The 25,430-nt window shown below is 40.6% G+C and overlaps 1 protein-coding gene across 2 annotated transcripts in view; it reads left to right on the top strand.

The window, feature by feature from the left end:
* The window catches only part of nptnb (neuroplastin b), a 49,841-nt gene that overhangs the window by 5,440 nt on the left and 18,971 nt on the right, over window positions 1-25,430 (top strand). The window contains exons 2-6 of one of the 2 annotated variants that reach the window (XM_058387649.1): window positions 10,064-10,411; window positions 13,311-13,494; window positions 15,001-15,095; window positions 19,051-19,187; window positions 21,187-21,460. In XM_058387649.1, coding sequence (XP_058243632.1) covers window positions 10,064-10,411; window positions 13,311-13,494; window positions 15,001-15,095; window positions 19,051-19,187; window positions 21,187-21,460 — 1,038 coding nt within the window. The remainder of the gene's footprint in view (window positions 1-10,063; window positions 10,412-13,310; window positions 13,495-15,000; window positions 15,096-19,050; window positions 19,188-21,186; window positions 21,461-25,430) is intronic. The other variant, XM_058387650.1, reaches the window with a different exon arrangement.

The raw sequence follows: 25,430 nt of genomic DNA, 5'->3' as shown, positions 1-25,430 counted from the left end.
ATGTTAACAGACTCGCCCATGTTTCCTTGTTAGTCCGCCTTGTACAGGTAGGTGTGCAGTTGAAGACTATAGCTTATCTTTTTCCCTACACAGTGTGTTACTCATCCTCTAGCTCATCAGTGTCAGTTTCTGACCACAGCACTGCTGTCGTCTGGATATTTTCGGTTGGCAGACTGTTTCTCAACCCAGCGGTGACATTGAGGTGTTTAAAAATCCCATCATCACCCCTGTGCTGGAAGCGGGCGACACCTAAATAATACGTGGTTAGTCCTGGTCACATTGTGCTCCCTTTCTATTGATCGCCGAAGAAAATATGAGGGATGATAAATTGTTCGAAGCACAGGCTCCAGTCAAGAACTGCATACCTTGAAAGTGACATATACAAATCAAATATACAGAGAAAACCAAGAATCTGGTGTATAACTGAACAGCTCTGCATGTTTCTAGACTTTCAGACCCAAAGCCGTTTTAAATATTTAACTAATATGTGACTGGAATAATAGGATCTTAAGAATCAAATAATAAAATTTCACCTTTGCTTCATTTTCTTAGACTTATGATATGAAATTTGTCTGTGTGGTCTGATACGACGTCCAATATCACACCAGTGATGGACAAAGCAGTCAGTTTTAGCAGAACAGTAATAAAGAGATAAAGGATGGGTTGTTGTGGGCAAAAATGCTTGATTTTAGATGATGAAATTCAGCCGAACCTTGACACAAATTTAATTCGTTCTGGAGGCGAGCTCTTAAGGTGAAAATTTGTATTGCAAAACGAATTTTCCCATAAGAAATAATGTAAATGCAGATAATTCGTTCCAGCCACCCAAAAATATGACCAATACGAAGCGTATGTAAACTGTATGGCTGCTTACAAAGAACTGACCCAAGCCAAGCATTACATGTCAAGGATGGTCCTTACAGGAAGTCGTGCCACCAAGCTTGTGCTAAATATAGAACATGCCACCCACACCAGCAATCTGTCACCTAGCTTTCGAACGCATGCCGAAGGCAACGTTGGTATCGTGGGTTGACTTTCCAAACAGCTTTCGCTGACTGAAAAAAAATTCGTAAACGCACTTCGGTTGGCTTCGCTTGGCTTTCCATTGACGCAAACAAGATTTGAACGGCTCCTGGACGGTTCGTGCAAAATGTCTTGCAAAATTTTAAGGTGAAAATTTGTAAGGGAGTGCACTCATATGCCGAGGTTCCACTATATTATATTCCACACAACCTCACGAGTCCGTTATCCACCCCTGCATTGTCAGTATTATTATTATTATTATTATTATTATTATTATTATTATTATTATTATTATTATTATTATTATATTCCCATATACTAATGATATACATATAACAAGCTCTAACACTGACATGCAACACGATAGTCTGCTAGTCAGAAAACTGTCTTGATCTGCCTACATATGAGCATCATAAAAAAAATCATAAAAAAACATTGAACTGCTGAGGAGTCCAGTGGGAGTAATGGAGCCTGTGTTTCAAGAAAATGATTTGGGTTTCAGTAATCCTGCCTGCTGACAGGCAGCACGAGTTTTGTGAAGCGATCTGCTGTTCTCAGGACAACTGCTATTTCCTTCTGGGGTATGGGATGGCATCTCAGATCTGACTCTCGATGGTCATTCGTTTCCATAACTGGACCAAAAAGTATCCAGTAGATCATCGGTGCACAAATCTGTAAGCAGAAACTGGCTCTGGTGTGTCAAAAAAAAAAAAAAAAAAAGCCAAGAGTCATCTCTCTCAGGCTCCTGACCACGCAATAACTGGACGATAATGTGTTGCTACTGCTATTTACACATGACTGAGTTTTGCATCTGTGTAATTTTGTTTGAGGCTTTTTTTATTTATTTATTTTTTTGAGGTCTCAGATGTTATTTTTACTAATGGCAGGACAAGGTTATTCCCTTTGCTGTTCTTTTTCTTTAGACTACATCCATCTACATAAAAAAAAAAAAAAAACCTCATCACTGTAGCGACAAATGGAAGCCCAGGCCAGCTGGGGCCTGTCCTGATAAATCATTATTTTGTTTTTTGTTTTTTTTTTCTCAACGAAAATGGTGTTATCGGAGTAGTCTGTTCATCAGGCTGAGAACTGCTCGACACACAGATGTCTCCATAGTAGGAATATAATTATGACTCTTATTAATAAACTCCAGGCAAGGAATTGGGCTGAGTGAGCGTTTTATCATACAGCTGTCTGGGCAGACTGAGTTTGTAGTTGCACGTGAAGGCCAGACGTTTGTGGACAGTCACACTTGTGTAAGACTTGTACAGGATTTCTTTGTATGCTGGATTAGAAGCACCACAAACTTGCTCCAGCATGACAATGCAGCTGTGCACAAAGCCCATGAGTTCCATGAAGGCATATAATACAGTTCAATAGTCTGGGATCACTTTCCTTGTTTTCCAAAGAAAAACAAGTTTATTCATTTCAAAAAACATAAAATGAATCAGATGATTTTTAGGCCCATTATCAGTCTTCAATTTCAATTTCTGGCATTTGGCAGACACCCTTATCTAGAGCAATTGAGGGTTAAGGGCCTTGCTCAGGGGCCCAGCAGTGGCAGCTTGGTGGACCTGGGATGCAAACTCACAACCTTCCAATCTGTTTTCCAACACCTTAAACACTAAGCTACCACATCCCCCATCTCATGTTATGTTTGCTTATCCATTAAACATTTTATAAAGCTAATTGATTATTAGAAAACCTTTTTGTATTTGTGCTAGCACAGCTGAAAACTGATTAAGGGAGCAACAAAAGTGGCCTTCTTTAGGTTAGTTTAGTATCTGGAGCATCAGAAGTTAAAAAAATTAAAAATTGTTTCTTTCTTTTCATCATAAGAACTTATCTTACCATACAGTGAACTACTACCTTCATAGAACAACGTAAACTGGTTCAATACCAGTTGTAGAATGGTTCAACTGGTTCTATACTACTGTAAAAAGTGTGGAAAACAAGGAAATTTCCCAAACTTTTAAACGGTAGTGTATGTGTGTTAAGTGTATGTGTGATCTCGATTGTCCAACACAGATCCTCGACTCTGACTTAACCTCACTGAACACCGTTAGGATGAACTAAATCACCAGCTGCACCCCAGACCTCCTCACCTGATCTCAGTGCCTGACCTCACTAATGCTCTTATGACCGAGTGTTCACAAATCCGCACACTCCAGCATGTTGAGGAAAGCCTTCCCAGAGGAGTAGAGGGTAATATAACAGCAAATGGTGACGGAATCTGGGGGGAAAAAAACATATGGGTGAGATGGTCAGATGTCCATGAATTTTGGGACATTTAGTGGAGTTAAAACTCAAAGAGAAACAGTTGAGAAAAAAAAGGTCAGCATATGATAACATGATGCTTTGAGGTTCATTGAGAGATACACCATATTACCAAATGTTTTGGGACACCCCTCTAATCATGGGATACAGGTGTTGTTTTGGGCATGGCCCCTTAGTTCCAGTGAAAGGAACTCTTAATGCTTCAGCATACCAAGACATTTTGTAAAATTTTATGCTCCCAACTTTGTGGGAACAGTTTGGGGATGACCCCTTCCTGTTCCAACATGACTGCACACCAGTGCACAAAACAAGGTCCATAAAGACATGGATGAACGAGTTTAGTGTGGAGGAACTTGACTGACCTGATAGAACACCTTTGGGGATGAATTAGAGTGGAGACTGTGAGCCAGGCCTTCTCTTCCAGCATCAGTGTCTGCCCTCACAAATGTGCTTCTAGAGAAATGGTCAAAAATTCCCATAAACACACTCCTAAACCTTGTGGAAAGCCTTCCCAGAAGAGTTGAAACTGTTATATCTGCAAAGGGTGGGACAACTCCATATTACATTCATGTGCATGTAAAGGCAGACGTCCCAAAACTTTTGGCAACCTGGACGAAATCCAGATAGCGTCTTCATTACAATCCTACAAATCTTACAAATACAATATTCAACTTCTGCTCAGTAGCGAGTGACGAATACGCCATGTTTTACAGAACGATTTGAATCTAACTTTAATTTCTATATGAGTTATAAGTTATGATTCCCTCCGTAATTAGTTCTGCCACAGCGCCGGTAAATTCTCCATTCTGATTGGTTGATTCATTTTCCTATAACGGCAGATCGATCTGCCTACACATGGAAAAGCAGGTCAAAATAATACTGATTAATTATACATGATGAATTATATAACGATGAATTTCTCCAGTGCTGCTAAAGTTTCCAGCGAGTCGTGTGTACAGATACAGAAATTCTTGCTGAGTGAAGGAATTGCTGTGAGATTATTGTGGCTTTTATAGAATCAAATAAAACTTTAGGGGCGAACTTTATGGTTTTACTACATCTGAGGCGGTGGTGGTTCAAGTGGTTAAGGCCCTGGGTTGAGGATCGAGGTTCAAGCCTCAAGTACTATCAAGCTCTACTTGGGCCCCTGAGCAAGGCCCTTAACCCTTCTCTGCTCCAGGGGTGCTGTATCATAGCTGCCTCTGCACTCTGACCCCAACTTCTTCAGCTGAGATATGCGAAGAAAAGAATTCCACTGTGCTGTAATGTATGTGTGGCGATAATAAAGTTCTTCATGGTAGAAATGTTGGCAAACGTACAAAACTCAACACCAATGGTGTCAATGAAGATGCTGTGAAGACTAGTCTACTGTTTGTCATATACCCGTAAAATACACCTTCAACATGTTTGAATCAACACCAGTGCTGAGGTCTGAGCTCATTCCTACATTTAACTACTTATTTTCTGAGATTTCTGAGATATAGCATCATTTCCTACTGATAGACTGACAGAAATCTCAGATAGCCAGAAAATGGGCTTAGAGTTCCTGAGCATGATCGTGTAACATCGTTGTAACATCTCTGCATGACAGACAGGAAGGAAGCTACTGAGGCTAAACTATTTCAGACATTTGACCTTGCTGTGCACATTGACCATGTTTGTATCAATTCCAAAAGCTGATCAGTTCATCTTCTGCTTCCAGTCATCGCTTCAAACCGAAAGGAAAGGAAATGATCAAATAGTCTTCTAAATCTGTTCGAAGAGTATTTAATTTTTTTGAGAACGACCTTTCTGTAAAATCTCTTCCTCAGTAATGAACACAGTGGTGTTTTAAGATGAACGACAGAGAGACTGTGAAGACTAGAACAAAAACGGAGCTAGGGCAAGAGTTTGCAAAACTGTTTAGCCAAACGCATCTAGCTAGCTAGTTCCTCCAGGATTTCAGAAGGTTATTTGTGACTGTTGCGATTAAATTTCCTGCTGTTTTTTTTCTCCAAAATTTGCACTCACATTTGTAATTACTTTCTAGGATACACTACATTGCCAAAAGTTTTGGGACATTTGCCTTTACATGCACATGAATGTAATATGGAGTTGGGCCGCCGTTTACAGCTATAACAGCTTCAATGCTTCTGGGAAGGCTTTCCACAAGGTTTAGGAGTGTGTTTATATGAACTTTTGACCATTCCTCTAGGAAGCGCATTTTTGAGGTCAGGCACTGATGTTGGACAGGAAGGCCTGGCTCGCACTCTCAGCTCTAATTCAACCTCTGTGTGGGGTTTTCTGAGGTGGACGTCATTGACCACAGTGATAGGATTTAATTGGTATTCTGGAAAAAGTCAACAGTACACTGTAACTGAGTGATTGTGAAATCTTAGTATATTAAAATATATTGAAATTATACATTAACGAAGAAGAAGACTATAAAGTCTGACTCTTTTTACCAGTACACAGCGTTCCATTCCACCATCAGACTGGAAATCGACTTATCGGACATTTTCAATCAGTATAAACAAATGAATGATCTTAGGCTGTGAGTCTGATATAAAATGAGTCAGGACTCTGTTGGCTTTCAATGTGCTTTAGACGTGTGTTTTTCTCTCTGGTGGATACCCTTACACAGAATTTTAGTGGTTGAAGATAACACCTTCAAATTTTACACACTTGGTTCATGTCAGAGAGCAGAAATGGGTTTGATATCAGCGTTTACTTTGAAAAGTACATTTTCTATGAAAATATTGCACCTAATATGATATGGAAAAACAGAAATACTTATAGAAAAAACCTACAAATTTTTAAAACCTAGAGCGCATTTTTGATGTTGGACGAGAAGGTCTGGCTCGCAGTCTCCGCTCTAATTCATCCCAAAGGTGTTCTATCAGGTTGAGGTCAGGACAGTGAAGTTCCTCCACACCAAACTCACTCATCCATGTCTTTATAAACCTTGCTTTGGTCACTGGTGTGCAGTCATGTTGGAACAGGAAGGGGTCATCCCCAAACTGTTCCCACAAAGTTGCGAGCATGAAATTGTCCAAAATGTCTTGGTATGAAGCTGAAGCATTAAGAGTTCCTTTCACTCGAACTAAGGGGCCGAGCCCAACCCCTGAAAAACAACACCTGAATTTAATGATTTGGAGGGGTGTCCCAAAACGTTTGGCAATATAGTGAATGATAGCTTTACCCATGTTTGACACATATGAATCAAAGAGGGCTTTGGCTCAACGCATGTTGTGATGATATGAAATATGATGCATCTCCACTCAAATCTCGGAAAATCTGGGGTAATTTTGAAAAAAAAAAAAAATCACGTGCTCCTCCGAATATCATGCACTTTGATTTTGCGTTAATTTGCGTTAAAATCGGATTGTTTGGATGTTTGATAAAGTTACAAAACTGTGCACCGTTTACAGCAGGGTTAAGGTTGAGTTGCACTGCATTATGGGTATTTGTATGCACTATACACTTGTATACACTGCCGTCTTTAAGCTCCATTTTCCTTGTTTTTTTCCCTCTTGTTTTTTAGATGGTGTTAATAAGCGGCACACACTTGACCGTCTCTCCCTTCTGCCTTATCTTTGTCTTTTTCCTGAGAATCAGGCTGATATTGTTTGGTTTTTGATTTAATGAAGCTGAAGAGATATCAGCAATTCCAGATAGTAAATCCAGATAGTACAAATGTTCCAGACAGTCAGTAAGCTGCGTGGGGTTTTCTGAAATGGATGTCACTGACCGCAGTGATAGGATTTAATTGGTATTTTGGAAAAAGTATAAACAAATGAAATATTTTAGGCTGTGAGTCTGATATAAAATGAGCCAGGACTCTGTTGGCTTTCAGTGTGCTTTAGACGTGTGTTTTTCTCTCTGGTGGATACCCTTACACAGAATTTTAGTGGTTGAAGATAACACCTTCAAATTTTACACACTTGGTTAAACTTAGAGAGCAGAAATGGGTTTGATATCAGCGTTTACTTTGCAAAGTACATTTTTCTATGAAAATATTGCACCTAATATGATATGAAACAGAAATACTTATAGAAAAAACCTACAAATTCTTAAAACCCTGAGTGTCTACTTTGATATGAGCTTCATATTAACCACCGCTGTGGAGTGAGACATTCAATGATGAACACGGACACAACAAAACAGACCTCTGGATAACGAAATGAGTTAAATTGATTTTATCTGACTTAAATGGGAATGTGGTAGATTAGTGGTTAAGGTGTTGGACTACTGATTGGAGGGGTGTGAGTTTGAATCCCAGGGCCACCAAGCTCCCACTCCTGAGCAAGGACCTTAACCCTCAAGTGTATAAAATGAGATAAAATGTAAGTCGCTCTGGATAAGGCCGTCTGCTAAATGCCAGAAATGTAATAAAATATCCTGACAAACTCTTTTCAGTTGTGTTGAAAATGACAGCATTCAATTAAAAGACCATACTGGATATTCAGCCATGTACCATACACTGATCTGATGCCAAATGTGATTCAGGCGATGAGGTGCATCACACTGAGCAGTGACTAGCTCCAGATGACCCAGTGACTTTATTACAGCTCATTCTGTTAGAAGGAAAAACTGACCTTGTTTTTTCCCCAGTAATTAATACCTAAAATCAAAAGAAATAAAAATACTGTTTAAAATTTTAGCTTCGCATTTATACACTATACTGCCAAAAGTTTTGGGACACCCCTTAAAATCATTGAATTCAGGGGTTGGGCTCAGCCCCTTAGTTCCAGTGAAAGAAACTCTTAATGCTTCAGCATACCAAGACATTTTGGATAATTTCATGCTTTTTGGGGACGACCCCTGAATGTTCCAACATGACTGGACACCAGTGCACAAAGCAAGGTCCATAACGACATAGATGAGTGAGTTTGGTGTGGAGGAACTTGACTGGCCTGCACAGAGTCCTGACCTCAACCTTTGGGATGAATTAGAGTGGAGACTGTGAGCCACACCTTCTCGTCCAACATCAGTGCCTGACCTCAGAAATGCGCTTCTAGAGGAATTCCCATAAACACACTCCTAAACCTCCTGGAAAGTCTTCCCAGAAGAATTGAAGCTGTTATAGCGGCAAAGGGTGGGACAACTCCATATTACATTCATATACATGCAATATAGTGTAGATGGTGTCAGAAACTGAAAACTGTCATGACAAGATGTGTCTCTATAAAATAAAATCTTTAATCGTTTCCCAATTGTCGTGGAATAAAAAACGTTATTCTTTCCCCCAAAAATGTGTAAAAAAAAAAAAAAAAAAAAAAAAGGATCCCAGCTCATTATTCAGATATTTATCTTCCAGTATGAATTATTCAGTAACTGCAGTGAACCTGATAGGAAATATATATAGTTATGTGCATGAGGAATGAAAGTCAGAACCCATCGATAGAGGTTATGATAGTGAAGACAAATGACATCACGTACATTATTATGCTTCAAATCTCAAAGGGGACAAAAAAGTGTTTTAAGCCTCGGTGATATCAATCAGATAATCTGAATAATCAGCGAAAATGGCAAAAAAGAAAAAATTCTCAGGGGTCTAATGTTCTAAAGTACCAAAATACCACAACCCAACTACTGAGAAGCTCCACAGTGTGCAACAGACACGTCATATGTCCAAAAATAGAAAGCTTCATTCTGGAATAATTTGCTCACTCTACAGTGGAGATACGAGTTTGTTATGTGGTCTTGTACAACAGCTTATCAGAAAAGGGGGGGGTGGGGGGTGAAAAAAAGAGCTATGATGGATTATTTTTCAGTATAACACTATCCCCAATGTCTGGGTTTTGTTAAAAGAGGTCCAAGGCTTTTTCTCAGGATCTAAAAGGTTTGTCCATTTGGAAGGAAGAAGGAAAAACATCAAACAGGGTTCAAGATTAAACCCACATCATAACCTTACTAAGAATTTATTTATTTATTTATTTTAATAAAATGAGTTAGCTTTTCATTAGTAAAGCCCTGGATATCATATCACTTATCCCCATTTGGATCATTTGATTGAAGATGAAGATTATCTTGGTGTATAAAACCTCATCTCTCCCTCCTGCAGGTTTTAGATTTCACTGCAAACATAGTTTTGACGTTATTTATTTATTTCCTGTTAACTGTACTGAAAATAAAATGATATGAAATGATAGAAGGATGGCTACGATGATAATTCTTATGCAACTTCCATGGCTCCACTTCAGACATGACGTAACTGGACATATTTTATTTTTTGATATAGATCAAATAAATAGATAAAATGCTACGTTTATGCTACGCCGATGATGCCCGGAGTGGAGTCTAGCAGTCGATACCGTTATAGATTATATTAAATAATTGAGCCTTTCTGCTTTATTTTTGTATCAGTGCTGGGAAAGCTTATTATCTCAGTTGAAAGCACTGAAAGCCATGTTCTGGCAAGCAAGACGAATCGCCAAAGTTACCAAGGCTCCATTAACTTGGTTTTTTTCCACTAATACATTCACCCTTTTGACCTTTTTATCATTGTTTTTTACTATAACCAGAATGTTATTTTTTTTACACATATTTTTATAATTTTGGGCTTGCTGCTTATTGATTTGCTTTTGATCATTCTTCTTCTGTCTTTTTTAACTGACCCATTTTTTTGTTTTGTTTAATTCCCCCCCTGCATTCCTTGGCCTTTTCCATCCCCGCTCCCCGAACCCTGAATTTTACTCCTCTTTTACCTCCCCTCCCCCCCCTCCCTCCCTCCATCTCCCTTCCCCCGTCTCCATCGCTTTGAAACCCTCTTCCTCTCCAGCTGGGTTTGTGAAGTCGCCCATGTCTGAGACAAAGCTCACGGGAGACACCTTTGAGCTGTACTGTGACGTGGTTGGTAACCCCACGCCGGAGATCCAGTGGTGGTACGCTGAGATAAACCGCGCCGACTCCTTCAAGCAGCTGTGGGACGGCGCCCGGAAACGGCGCGTCTCCATCAACACGGCCTACGGCACCAACGGCGTGAGCGTGCTGGGTGTCACGCGCCTCACGCTCGAGGACTCTGGAACCTACGAATGCCGGGCCAGTAACGACCCGCGACGCAACGACCTGCGCCAAAACCCCGCCATCACCTGGATCCGAGCTCAGGCCACCATTTCCGTGTTGCAGAGTGAGTGGTATACTTGTGCTGTAGTGGATAGATTAAGAAACTGTAGCTGTAGATCCAACTTCACCCTTATCCCTTAACTCATCCGAATGGCCACCACATCAAGACAAAAACGTAACAAGAAATATTTGTTATCTTTATCATTTTCTTGTGATTATTACATTAAGTTAGATCTATTACTAGATGCTTCTGTTTTGGTTACTTTTACTGATGCTATTTGGCCTGAAAAAATACCATTTTTGGTGGTTAAAATTCTTGTTATACAGTATCTATAACAGCAATTATGTAAATTACATAAGTATTTCTGATTCTAGTTGACTCAAATGTTCCTATTGCCTTCTTTTAACCAGAATCTAAGGCTTCACTTGACTTGAACTGACAATCACCCCCCCCCCCTTCTGAACCCCTTGAGCCTCTTGTTGTGGATGACCACAAACCCAGACAAATGCCATAGTCTCTGTCTGCCTCTTTCTTCCTCATGCCGCCCTCCCTCACCTTACGAGCAGTCCACCCTGCCTGTTCCCGTGTCGCTTGCTTTGTCTGGTGTCTTTTAACATTTAACACTTGTTTTGTCATTTAATCAATTGCTTCATTTTTTTTTGTTAGTTCATTCGGATTTTAATGCTAGGATCTTTTCTTTATTTTTTTTGCTGAACCTCAGTTTGTTTTTTTTTGTCTATATCCTTTCTGGGTTGCGTAGATTGTTTGATTTACTTCAAAGCCTGACATTATGTGCCCTGTCTGTAATACGTAGGTCTTCTGGCGCTTTGAAGTCTTTAACATCTTTCTTTGTGCACTATTACTGTGAGGAAACCGGTGGGGTAGTGAAAGAAGGCGCAAGGAAGAGCCGCTGCTAGCTAAGGCGATCAAAATGCCCTGTCGCTACTCTTACATTTGAGAAAAATCTTCTGAATCATTAGATACAGTGCTCCGCCTTGTGCCTTCTTTACAGTAAGTGTTTGCCTTCAAATCAGTAATGACATTATATCCTAAACACGATTATTGATCTGATTAATTGAAATTGGAAATGGTTCGGCTAACTGACCGATTAAGTAGTGGAAAATTGCTGGTCAAGTTCAGCTTTATCTCTTCACTGCACTTCGGGGAGCTTACAAAATTAGGAGTTCTCGTTCTTGCCTTCTCCCGCTCTCATGACAGCTACTACTGTGAAATCTTGAGAGACGTTCTTAATAATGCAGTCGGAGCAAGTCCCATCACGCTGTCTGTACACTAACAAGAACTTCTAGTTCAAGCATCATCTCTAAACAGTCTATATATAGCATATATTTGGGTGCAGGGAGTACCTAGATATTGTATCATAACTTATATATGAATTGGGACAAGCGGAAAGGAAATATTCTGTCATTACTGAGAGTCAATGTTTTCATATTATTTATATACATGTTATAAGCATTATGACATGTATATAGCAGGCTATACATGCTGAAGTCATCTAGAAAAGAATGTATAGTTTGTTCATGGGACGGCGTCAAAATACATGCTGGTCTTGTCTCAGTTTTTTTTTGTAGTTTCAGTGTCAACTCTCTTTGTGTTTTTTCCTAATCCCCTTGGTAGATCAAGAATAGACGATGTGCCGAACGAACATGGTGTACGCTTTTTCATGTTATGCTACGTTTTATTGAGGCTACTGTTGAATAAATGTTTTGAAGTTTTCACAGCGGAGTCGCGGAGGAAGCAAAACCATCTCTCAGGGAAGTAATAGGATCAAAATTATCGATTTGCCATCGTCTCTTCCTCCGAGCAGGTGTCCTAGAAATGACCTTCCGACGAGGCTGCCGGATCGCATCAGCACGAGCGGCTTCGGCTGTCGCTATCGGATGAAGTAATCCGACTGGTTTTGTTTTGTATGCGTACGTAGGCTGATGGCTTGTGCTCGGTTACACAGGCTGAGATACGAGTAGGTGTTTTGATGCTACCCAGGAGGGATGGAGGAAGAAAGAACGGGAGTAAGCAAGATTGAGAGAGAGAGAGAGAGAGAGAGAGAGAGAGAGAGACAGAAAAAGGGGGGTGGCATAGAGACATAGATTCCCTTCAGCTATTGGGCATGCCAAACTCCAGCAGAAGGTGTTAGGATTGCTAATTGGAGTCACTCCTAATCCCCTCCCTTTTCCTCCAGAGCACAACTGATCAAGGAGGTTTAATGTACAAGCGGGGAGAAGAAATTACGTCTCTCTCTCTCTCCCCTACTTCCTCCATCCTCCTTTGTCTTCCATCTGGGTATTCTGGTTGCTATGGAAGGGCCGCCCCGGAATAACGAAGGAGGAGCTGGAGCCATGCATGGGCACAGACAAAAGTATTAGCTTATTGAATTGAAATGCCAACTGATGACTGAAGAGTGTATTTAAAGATATCGCTAAAGTGAGAAGAAGAAAAAAAAATGACTGGAATAGCTAGATATTAGCATTTGATTTGATTTGATTCTGTCACTTGGCTCCATTTAAAATAAAGCATCAACATGCATTATGACTAAAGAGTCCGGTATTAATTCAGAGGTGGCTCTTGCATGCAAATTTTCAGATTTTCTATTTTTTTTCCCCCTCTCCTCCTTGCATTATGCTCTTATGCCTGAAGGTAAGTGTAATCACAGATAATGAAACAATACGTCTTAGTGAATGCGATGGAAAGGTGTTGGCTTTGCTTCAAAAGGATTCATTAAAAAAACAAAAAACAGGACGTAATCCTTTTGGGGGAAAATGATACATCAGAGTGCTTTTATATCAATCCTTTAAAACCGTTCGTCATTGAACCCGTCCTATGGCGGATACGCTACGATATCTTTTACCTGTTGCTGATCGCGGCCAGCAGCTACGAGTCCCAAATTGGCTCTGGTGTTCATTTCTCACCTCTTTTGTAATAACCCCGAGGTCTGATTTTGTTTCAGAGCCAAAGATCAATGCTTCTGATCAGGAAATTTTACCGGCTAAAAAGCCGCAGGAAGACAATCCCCCTGTAACCTTACAGTGTAACCTAACCAACGCTCACACCGCTCACCGGGAAAGCTTCTGGATGAAGAACGGAGAAGAAATCCCAAATTCGAGAAAAGGGCTGAAAAACACGGAGCTTACGTGAGTTTGTCATGCCTATGTGTTTGCCAGCAGCATTTAATTGCACATATTTCATCTGCAAATGTTTCCAGAATGTCATGACTAGAGCCAACATGTGTCTGTGGATATACTGAAAAATAAATGCTAATTCAGTAAAGCTTCAAAAGCAATTCAGCATGGAAACTTTCATTTCGGTGAGCGAAATGTAGAGGTCAACGCAAGTGGCTTCAGTGGATTCAAAAAAATACTGTAGCCAGAGAACGGTGATATTTCTGTAACTCCAGTTTTTTTGTACACATGACCCATCATGGCTTCTGTAGCAGATCCTTTGTGGCGGATATGTAACATGCTCCGAGTTCAGTGCCGGGGTCAAAACACAAGGCAGGCAACTTGGTTAACTTCCATAACCTCAAAAGCAAACCCAAGAAACTCAAATAGAAATGGTAAGACTTTGCGAAGGATTCCATGACAACTCGAAACACAAAACAGGCGAACACAATCAGGCAGCAAAGCAATAACAGGGCCGGTGTGGAATCAGGACTAGAACAGGAAGCAAAACAAGGCGTTATCGCAGCCGATCATGTGCGCTTACGACCGTGTGATGAGGTAAATTATGATGCGCTGAAGGCATTTCAAAAGCAAAAGATTTGTGGAGAATTCTGTGTCGTCTCTCTCATCGGTGAAGTGATGACATGGCTTGTACGAAAACAGAAACGTGTGAACAGATGTCCTACAAATGTCTCATCTGTTTAGAGTCAGTGGTGCTAGTCAGACGTGGTAACGTGAAACACCAGTGCGGAGGAAGAAAAACCACTGAACTGATGTTTTATTTATAGCTACGATCTACGCTAATGGATACGCATTAAAAGTAAGCTTGTCATGATAGATACGTATGATAGATACGTCAGTCATGATAGATATGTATCCAGACTTCTGGTAAACAGGGCCTTTATACTAGCTGGATCTTCACTGGGGTTCTTCTGTTCTTCAGTAGGTTCCTCTGAGAGAATCGGTAAAGGACATACACACGGTTTCCATCCAGATCTATTAACCCTCACCACCAAAGCCTTTTTCAGAGAGTCTGCGCTTTGCTCGAATGGTCTACTTCTGGGAATATTATAATCCAAAATAATGATCGTTTCCAAATATATATCATTATGATGTAATAATCCTAATGAGACTTGCTCATAGCCAAGTGTGAAGTCTCTGAAAGGAAATATCCTGTCAGATTGCATGCAAGTCATTTTCTAGTGACAGTCATGCCTGGAGCAGACAGCATCATGCCAACAGCAATTCCACGGAGGCATCGCTTTGATTCCACTACAGCTCTCCAAGTGCGCTACTAGTGGCAAAATAAAGTTGAACTTGCTAACATCGCAGACGGACTGTTCTATCTTGGTGCATTCTAGAGAAACGCGTTTGTAGTGTACTTTGGGGTACTGTATCGTACCTCTGGAACAGAGTGGATTGCGACACTGTATTCAAATCAACTTAACGTTAATGAACCTTCTTTTGTTGTTGTTATAGACTCCACAAACCGAGAGCGGAAGACTCTGGGGAGTATATGTGCGTCTACACTTTTGACAAAGCCCCGAATGCCAATGCATCCATTGAAGTCAAAGGTAAGATTATTTGTATACATACGTATAATTCCGTATATATGAATTTATACTTGTTTAATTCTCTAATGGTGTTGATTAGTTTCCTAAAACGTAATCACATTCTCATTGACAGACTTTCTACGTAAACCAATTTAAATATATTCATATCATGATGTTTTACATTTACAGCATTTAGCAGACGCCTTCATCCAGAGCGGCTCACGTTTTATCTATTTTTGTTCATGTATAACTGAGCAGTTCATGGTTCAGGGCTTTGCTCAAGGACCCAGCAGTGGCCTCACAACCTTCTGGTCAGCAGTCTGAAGTCTTAACCACTGAGCCTCACTTCTCTGTATCGAGACGTTTCATTTTTAATAGGATTCTCGAGCTCTGTCAGAGTTTTTGATGGTTTTCTGAAACCGAAAAAAAAAAGAGAGCTTTGTGACAGAACAAGCTACATTTTATGTCTCATTGACAACTTCCATAATTGCAAAAATAACAGGCACACGTCAAAAACAACATGAAACATGAACTAGGAAGCAAAGAAAATGAGGTGTAGAAGCTCGAATACAAATGGGACGATACTTTGACCCAAGCAGAGGAAATTAATCGGAACAGGGGAACAAAATCAGGCAGCAAACCAATAACAGGGCAAGATGTTTTGTGTTATTGACCTGAAGAAATAGAACAATTGTGGTGAGAAATTGACCGAAGAAGTGATAAAAGGAGCTAACTTGTTTTCTGGACAATCCTAAAATCCTTAATCCTTACATTGACTGGCATTAATGACTGGCATTAATAGTATCTTGACTGGCATTAATAGTATCTTACTAATCGTAACCAAACTGACAGAAATCTTTCCCTTATGTCGGCACATCGTGGCTGTCTGTCACGGTCCGGTAGTGCAGGATAAGTCAATGCTCAGCGCTTACAAATAACAGCATTGTGCCATACAGTGACAGCATCATAAAACAAAACATAAAAACGATTTGAAACAGTAGAGAGATTTCTACTGTAAATCAACTATGTAGCTCGATGTGTGTGTTGGGGGGGGGCTGAGCAAAACGAGAGCTTTTCAGTACGCCAATAAATCCAGACAGTCGCACAGAAAAAGCCTGACTGTGAGTGAAATAGTGCAGACATGGAGAGATCAAGTCTCATTAGTTTCCTCCACGGAGCAGATGAAAAGAGGCCTCTGGACAATGCCTGTCTCTCACAGAGAAGAGGGGTTGTTAGAGTTTGAAATTCACAACGACACAAAGAGCCAATTTAGTCGGAGAACGTACTTTTCGCTCGTTCCGTGGCTTTCAGTCAGTTTGACTTCATAGCTATGAATGAGAACGATCATTTATTATAAACTATTCCTGTCCTGTTGATGGTGTCTAGGAACATTAATAATCAGCCGTCATAATGCGACGTGCATAAAAGGAGAAGCGTCTATCTTTAATCTCAACCAACATTCAAGTCAAGCGTTAACTACACGGGACCCGTGCTGCTTTCCAGGCCAGCGCAGGCAGGAAGGAATCACCCCCCCCTGTAGCCACAGACCCGTGAAACACTCCTCACTTAAGCCAATTTGTTTTGACACCGCCGTCGTGCACACTGAGCATGCCCGGACTGTTCTGGCAGGCCTGCTTTAAACGTTGCTTGGTTGCATAATGCGATGATGCTGTTGTCCACTCAGCTCTGACTTTCCCACTCTCATCCTGTCATGTGACAGGACAGATGCACTGCACCGTGCGTCGCATTGCTTCTTCCATGCTCGATCTCCTTGCTATACCAGATTCAACTGCACAGTTATTTGGTACAAATTGGCAACAGAAAATAATCATGTTTACCGAAATCTAGTTTGAGTGAAGCTATTTTTCCAAGAAAAATATAAATAAATCAATATACAAATGGATTCTACCGCTTGCTCAGACGTTTTTCGACAACTTACAAGAACATTCATGCCATTCTTAAAAAAATAACTGCAATCATTGGCAGCTTCCAGGCATTAATGGCTTTAAAGCACCACCACATTGGTGATTATTTTCCAATGACTGCATGCCTTAGGTTTCGACCTAGGTTTTGAATTTCATTATTTTTAACGCAGCACTGCTTTACACATTTTATTTAACAATTTTTTTTTTGGTTTCTAATCTGTTTATCATTCATTCCTAGTGCAGCTAAGATTATTAAATTAAATAATAAATGCATACATGGAATAAAATCATAGATGATCAAAATTAAATTATTCTGCATGTTCTCTGGTTCAGGTATCTTAAAGCTAGTTATTGGGTTTACCTCGAATAAAATGAATAGGAAAGCAATGTGCTTATGAATGAAGTTTAAACCTGCCGTAAGCTCCTTGGAGCTTTAGCGAGTTAATGTACATAATTCAGATCATTACTCAAAATCAGTTGAGAATTAGAACGACTATATTCGCTTTGGTACAAATGAATTCATTGTGCTTTCCCAGCAGGACAGTAAAATAATTTCATCTGGGGGGGGGCGGGGACTATATTGTGATCTGTCTTGCATAATATATCACAATGAAGGGAGGGCGAGGCCCTTTATCGTAAGCAAAAAAAACCAAAAAGCGTTTCGGAAAAAGCAGGAAGGTGAGCTGTGCTCCTTTCTATCTTGCGCTCCACCCCCAGGCTCTCATGTCCTTGGCACCTCTCTCTCCAGCTCTCAGCTCTGAGGGAACAGATGGAGGCTTGTGTGCTGGGGTGGGATTAAGGCCTGAATCCAGTCCCAGCCGCTTCTAATGGCAAGAGTTTATTGTTCACAATGATAATCTGCTCCTACGTGCATTTTGGGCTGACAGTGAGAAAAGAATTCTTAAATACATTTCGGGTGTAATTTGATTTGGTGCACGCTGTAGTACGTTTTTATAATCTTCCAGTCATTATTTGTCCTACTCTTAATTACACGAGTTAAACTGCAAAGCTAATGAGAAACATGCTTTCATATAATATTATGAAATTCATCCATATGGCTGGTTGTAGAAGTGTTGCTGGTTTCTCTGTTATAAATTCATTATGAATGGATGCAGGTTGCCAACAGTATGTTCGCTCGTTTCCTTTTGGTATAAGTTACACCTCGTTCTTCTTTTAGGCAAAAAAACAAACAATAGAGGTTTCCCTACAAATAACATGCGGTGTATCTGTGCTGTTACTTATCTCTTTCTATCAGTGATCACAAGAGTAAAGGCACACTTCCGTGAGGGATCAGGGTTTGGAAGCAGGCCAGAATGACATTGAACAGCAGTGAAAGTCCTATCTGTTTAGAGAGGAGACCATTTACTCCCTGTCAGGGGAGAAGCGTGTGAGGATAATGCCCGACTAAGCTCCTACTCCATCCCCTCCCCACACACACGCACACATCCACACAATCCTCAGATGGCACGTGTGCACCATAATTAGAGAGCAGTGATGTCGTCCGTGTCCCAGGCCACGCCTGGGCCGTCCTCCATGTTCGCGGCAATAAACACTCACTCCAGGTCTCTTCCTGATCCTGCTTAATTACATGGAAGGAATTACTGTAATTTTAAGGATTAGCAAAAAAAAAAAAAAAAAGCTGTGGCAGCTACCTGTCTGTTATGGAGCAGTGTTTAAGAAGAGACTTTGTGGTCGATGGCCAAAATGGCAAACTCGACAGATTTTAAGCATCGGGAGTGTCTAATGCATAACCAGGCATCTAACTGTGAAGCTGATGACTCAGCACATCAGCTTTAAATGGTTCATGAACAGGCATAGAGACAGCAGAAAAGCCTGAATTGAAGCTTATATGAGATTTTTATTTAAATTAATAACATGCAATTGGCTTCTTCTTGGATTTAAAAAATGCAGTCATGCATCTTGGGTTGTACCTGGAAATGTCTGTCAAATGAATGAATAGTACAAATAAAATATTGTTACATGGAAAATAACATAGATGCAGTGAAATATGCATTCGTCTGACTTTATTGTGCCTCTTCTGTTCCATTCAGCGGCTCCTGAGATCACTGGTCACAAGCGAAGCGAGAATAAAAAAGAAGGAGAAAGCGCTCTCTTGTACTGCAAATCTGTGGGATACCCACATCCCATCTGGACATGGCAGAAAAAAGTCAGCCAGGGATCATACGTAGTACGTAGCATGTTGTTTTTCCTCCTACTGGTATCTACATCAACACTAGCATAATATAAGCAAAGCTATGGATCTCAAGTGTTCTCGACTTCAAATACATATGTTGACGTACTTATTACCTACACTACAGATGATCTATTTCAGTTTAGACTTGGTATAACACAGATAGGTGCTGAAGGTTTTAATGAAAAAATGTGCAAAATGCAAGAGCTAATTAGCGTATACAGCGTCGTCTTTTTGCGTATTTGGCTTGACGGATATGCGGTTATTATTATCTAAAGGATAATCTATGCCCCTTAACCATGAAACAGTGTCTGGAAGCTTTATCCATACATAGCCTTAGGGTAGTGGACATGCCCTGAAGTGAGTTCTCCCGTCAAAGTAATGCCAATTTTCTGCTGCATGGTTCGAGAAAATATATATCGCACCCTGACAACCAGAGTTAGGGCTTTTAGCTCGGCTATGCTCTTGTGCTGCAGACCAAACAGACTCTGTGTCTGTCTGAACTTGGAGAAAAGCTGCCAGCAGATAGTCAACTGACTAATGTGGACATTTCAGGGGTTGATGTTATCGCATTACATGTGATGTACGGCGGCTCTCTATCCACTCAAAGAACCCCCTTAGGAAGGTTTTCATTCTTCGGAATGGTGATGAGTAAAGTAGAGCAATCTGCAGGGAGAAAACAGTACGGGGAAAATGGTCTCCAGTTGTTGATGACGGTCTGGATGGCCCTCGGGCATTTTTTGCATACCCTAGAGGGTCGTCACATCCTTATCAGGATGTGCTGTCACACGTAAACAGGCGTTCTCTGTCTTTTTTGCCTCACTTGATTTTTGACATGAAACAGTCCTTACCTGTTATCCCTAGCCAATCTAATCTGGGAGCTGGCCTCCTCTCCAGGCAGGACCCTCTGGTGAGGGAGTGGAGGAGCCACAGATATTGGATTGTTTTGGCAGGCCTAACAAATATATTTTTACGTTCAGAAAAGTACATATGGATTGGACTGTTATTATATGTCTTGAAGAAAGCATATTTCTTGCCGTTCTTTCAGAGGAGCTGATCTACAAATTAGGAGAGTCAGCCTCTCATACTAATGTTCCCTGAGATGAAACGGATAGCTGAAATAACGATTCTCCTAGACCAGTTGTAATACTCGCAAAGCAGGACCTTAGAATTAAAAGGCTTGACATGTCATGCTTCAGAATGTAATGTGTGAGAGCTACACAGTGGTGTGAAGGGAAGGTATCTGGATGCAGAACTTGTGTTTTACTATGGCTTTGCCTGGGGCTCACCACCTTTGAGGGGCATGAGTCACCTCCACCCTGCCGTCCACCTCACCAAAGGGTTAGTGTTTGAGATCCTAACATCAGTGGATATAAAATGTGTTTTTTGAGACAGAATTTCTCCTTGCTTACCTTTAGCAAATCATGTGGGGGATTTCCATTCTCAATGGGATGTCAGTGGCAGACATTTGCACAGCAGCCTCAGGGGTTTCCCTTGAAACTTTCATGTGTATTTACCACTTGGACATTGTGACCCTGTCTGTGGCTCTTTGCTACATGGACAGTGTGGAACAAGGACATTTTTCCCTTTTACATCTGGGCCATTTTAGCATCTGAATGTTTTTATCCTGTGTATGGCTCGCTCCATTATACTAATTGGATCAGGCAGGCATTAGGCCATTATTCTTCCACCTTGGCTGCAGCTGTGCAGGGTGTGAATATATGCTCGATAATATCCAAGATACACAGAGTGACCTGTCTAAAAGGGAATGTTAGGTTATGCATATAACCACTGTTCTTCCCTGAAGGAGAGGAATGAGGTAGAACTCTAGGCCGACCTGCACAGCAGTCATGGCTTGGTGACAAAAGATATGTGTCTTTAGCAAGATATGGTACACTTATACTATCTGTGTTATACCTTGTACTCCTGTTTTGGGGAACAGGGTTTGTATTCTTGTCCTAACGATTTTCTGATGTAGGTTTCTTTCATTTTATAGGACATTGACAACAGTACCGGACGCTTCTTCATTATGAACAAGGACAATTACACAGAACTGAATGTTATAAATCTTGACATTAGCACAGACCCTGGCGAGTATGTCTGCAGCGCCTCAAACGTCATTGGGACTAAAGAATCCATATCTATTCTGCGGGTGCGTAGTCACCTGGCTCCGCTCTGGCCTTTCCTCGGCGTGTTGGTAGAAATCCTCATCCTGGTGGTCATCATTGTGGTTTACGAGAAGCGCAAGAGGCCAGACGAGGTCCCGGACGGTAGGCTATGCAAAATTCTAATTCCCCCTCAAAACCAGCATGTCTCATGATTCTTCTTTAAATCATTTTTTTTACTTGGTTCTTATGTCCCTTTACTTCATGACGATACAAGAGCTAGAACTCAGCTATGGTGACTTATTACCCAATTAGTTTTAAAGTCTACAACAGTCGGAGGATGTCTTATTGGAGTGTTTACAAGTTTGCTCTCGAAGCATTAAGCGGACAGTGGCATTAATGAGTATTTATTGCAAGCTTTTCTGGTGCTGATTCGGACTCTCGGTGCTTTCGGAGCCTGTTTAATCTTGAAAGCACTTAAAACGCTTGAGAGTATTAGTATCAGTTTCATCATCGTGCATCTTAGTGAATACTGCGGCATAAACACGACCTTGGACAGTAGTAAACTTGCGCTGCGTATTATCTCGGAGAGGGTTTCATAACTCTGTACCCGCTAATCCTTTTCTAACAGATCTGTGAACACACAAGAAGAAGGGACAGAGGAAAAAAAAATAATCTCTGTAACAAGGACAGAGTGTATGATTCAGTGCCTCAATCATAGGACTATATCCAAAAGCCTGTAGTCAGGCACAGATGCATGTTAATTTGACCTTTGCAGCTACACATTAGGGCATCTCTGAGCCAGTGGTGGGCTGTAGTTACCCTTTCAATGAGCTGAGTAATATAATAACCGAGATGGCAGATGGTTTATAACCTGTTCTTAATAATAGTACTAGTAAGCCAAGGCAGTTCATTAAAAAAAAATAGAGTTGTAGTTAATGTAATTTGATGTACGTCCTATACAGACAGACACAGAGTTATTGACATCCTTCATACAAATGAGTATAGAAAATGAATAATGCATGTAATAAGCGATATTCTGACTTTTTTTTTACATTCAGAACATTCCTAGCTTCTTAATATTGTTAGGGAACATCCTGTAAGATTCAAATCCAGGAACGTCAACGTTTGAATATATGTTGAAGGTCATGACCTTGTTGAAATATCCATCTACCAGGTCTTAACCTTCTGGGAGAGTAACCGAGATGCCATCTTTCTGCAAATCAGCCAAAAATCATCAATAATCCACGATCGTATTGTGCATTGGGTTTGGGACTTTTGCTTGGACACATTCACCCTTTTACCCCCAACGTGCTGATAGTCTATAACGTTTAAAGCTTTAAATAGCTTATTGTTATGGGCTGATGTTGAATCAACTAATCTGTACAATTTAGAAACTGTGATCTTTGGTGCCATCTTTCTCACCCTCTTCCTCACCTTCTTTCCTCATTTTAATATTAATGGGTAATTTATTTAAAGCACCAACTTAAGCCTGGTTTGTCGTTTATTCTACGGCAGAATTCTGCCTTAATTGAAAACAATTAAAAATCAGTATTTCAACTGACTGCGATGGACTGGCGACCTGTCCAGGGTGTACCCCTGCCTTTCGCCTAATGTGTGCTTGGATAGGCTCCAGCCCTAATTAGGAATAAAGCGGGTTTAGAGAATGGATGGATGGATATTTCAACTGATTAAAACGGATCAAACTATACATAAATGTAAAAAAAAAAATCTGTCTTGTGCAGTCAGTCTGCAGTCTCGCAGTTTTGCTATTTCAAGCACAATCGAGAGCTCAGTCACATCCCATTAGCATAGTTCCTGGAACCCAAATCAACAGGAGATATATATAAGGTTTTGAAATACAAATGCAATAGTTCTGTAACAGCTGAAACTGTTAAAATGTTGTTTTTTGCTGCATTTGCGACTAAGTTAACAACTCATCCTGGGATGAACCTCAGTTCTGGTATTAAATGTTTAGTCTGGTAACATTTCTGCACCAGATTATAGTATAGATTTAATAACTTTCATGCTATTATTCCATTCGTCTGATGAGATATTTTTTCTGCAACAGAAATTTTCATAAGTCCTTATTATATAACACACTTAAAATCTGAACAAAGAGACACACCATATTACATTTTACATACACTAGCCAGGCATAACATTATGACCACCTGCCTAATATTGTCTCGGTCCCCCTGTTGCTGCCAAAACAGCACTGACCCGTCCTGCACTGTGCATTCTGACGCCTTTCTATCAGAACCAGCATTAACTTCTTCAGCAATTTGAACAACAGTAGCTCAGATCGGATCACACGAGCCAGCTTTCGCTCCTCACGTGCATAAATGAGCCTTGTCCGCCCTTGACCCTGTCACCGGTTCACCACTGTTCCTTCCTTAGACAACTTTCGATAGATACTGACCACTGCAGACTGGGAACACCCCACAAGAGCTGCAGTTTTGGAGATGCTCTGATCCAGTGGTCTAGCCATCACAATTTGGCCCTTCATCAATCTCGCTCAAATTTCTAACACATCAACTTTGAGGACAAAATGTTCACTTGCTGCCTAATATATCCCACCCACTAACAGGTGCCATGATGAGGAGATAATCAGTGTTATTCACTTCACCTCTCAGTGCTCAGAATGTTATGGCTGATCTGTGTATATTCCACACTATTTAATTGAACTTTTGGGTTAAAATTAAGAAAATTCACATTTTTATGAGTAATTTACTGCTTGTGAAATCATACCATAACGTGGGTTTAGCGTAATTCTTTTTTAAATTACAGTTTGAATTGCAGAGGATAAAATGGATGAATAAATAAATAACTAGCTGGTTGTGCTGACGGAGATTGCATTTGTCAGATCTTGAGGTCACAAATTGCCTTCAGCAAGGCTAAACAAGGCCAGTTGTGCTCCTCTGGCGGATAACAGTGTGACAAATGAGTGTTGCAGAAAAGGGGACACAGTTATTTCCCTAGTTCAAATTCAACATGAGAGCATCCTTGTAAACGATGCTGCAGTAAACTGAATTTGAATTCAAGATTTTTTCATTACCCAGCAAATCAAGCAACAAATCCGGCTTGCAGGACAGTTCATGGCCATAGAAGATTTTTTTGGATTTTTTCCAGCTCTGTACACTGAAACCTGCACATATACTATATTGCCAAAAGTTTTGGGACATCTGCCTTTACATGCACATGAATGTAATATGGAGTTGGCTCTCCCTTTGCAGCTATAACAGCTTCAACTCTTCTGGGAAGGCTTTCCACAAGGTTTAGGAGTGTGTTTATGGGAATTTTTGACCATTCCTCTAGAAGCGCATTTGTGAGGTCAGGCACTGATGTTGGACGAGAAGGTCTGGTTCACAGTCTCTGCTCTAATTCATCCCAAAGGTGTTCTATCAGGTTGAGGTCAGGACTCTGTGCAGGCCAGTGAAGTTCCTCCACACCAAACTCACTCATCCATGTCTTTTTGGACCTTGCTTATTGTACTGGTGTGCAGTCATGTTGGAACAGGAAAGGGGTCATCCCCAAACTGTTCCCCACAAAGTTGGGAGCATAAAAGTTGTCCAAAATGTCTTGGTATGAAGCTGAAGCATTAAGAGTTCCTTTCACTGGAACTAAGGGGCCGAGCCCAACCCCTGAAAAACAACACCTGAATTCAGTGATTTGGACAGGCGTCCCAAAACGTTTGGCAATATAGTGTACATTGCCTACATGACTTATAAAAATGCATTAGCTTGATTTACTGAATTTTTTTGTCTTTCTGATCAAGAGCTTTTGCAGTAGACGGAGGTATCACTCTCAGTGTTTCTGTTAACCCTCTTCGTTTAGGTGACTCTTTAAATGACTATAAAAAGCAATTTTACAAGCATGTCCTCTGTATCTATACTGCACTTGTTTTTATTCTTCCTTGTGTATCATTTGCTGTTGCTTATAGCAGTCACCTAACCGCATTACTGACCGTCTCACATGACCAAATGTCTGTGCTTTTGCAGTCTTAACAATTAAACATGAATTAAAAATAAATCAAAAACAAACAATAAAATCAGGATATCTGCCTGTTCTGGAGTGAGATCTGAAACTCTTAGCCTAAGATGTAAATAACCTTGGTTTTAATGTCAGGATATAA

The sequence above is a fragment of the Hemibagrus wyckioides genome, linkage group LG04 (assembly GCF_019097595.1).
Source record: "Hemibagrus wyckioides isolate EC202008001 linkage group LG04, SWU_Hwy_1.0, whole genome shotgun sequence".
Taxonomy (NCBI): domain Eukaryota; kingdom Metazoa; phylum Chordata; class Actinopteri; order Siluriformes; family Bagridae; genus Hemibagrus; species Hemibagrus wyckioides.
The sequence above is the reverse complement of the archived record's forward strand: the minus strand, read 5'-3'. Positions and strand labels throughout refer to the sequence as shown.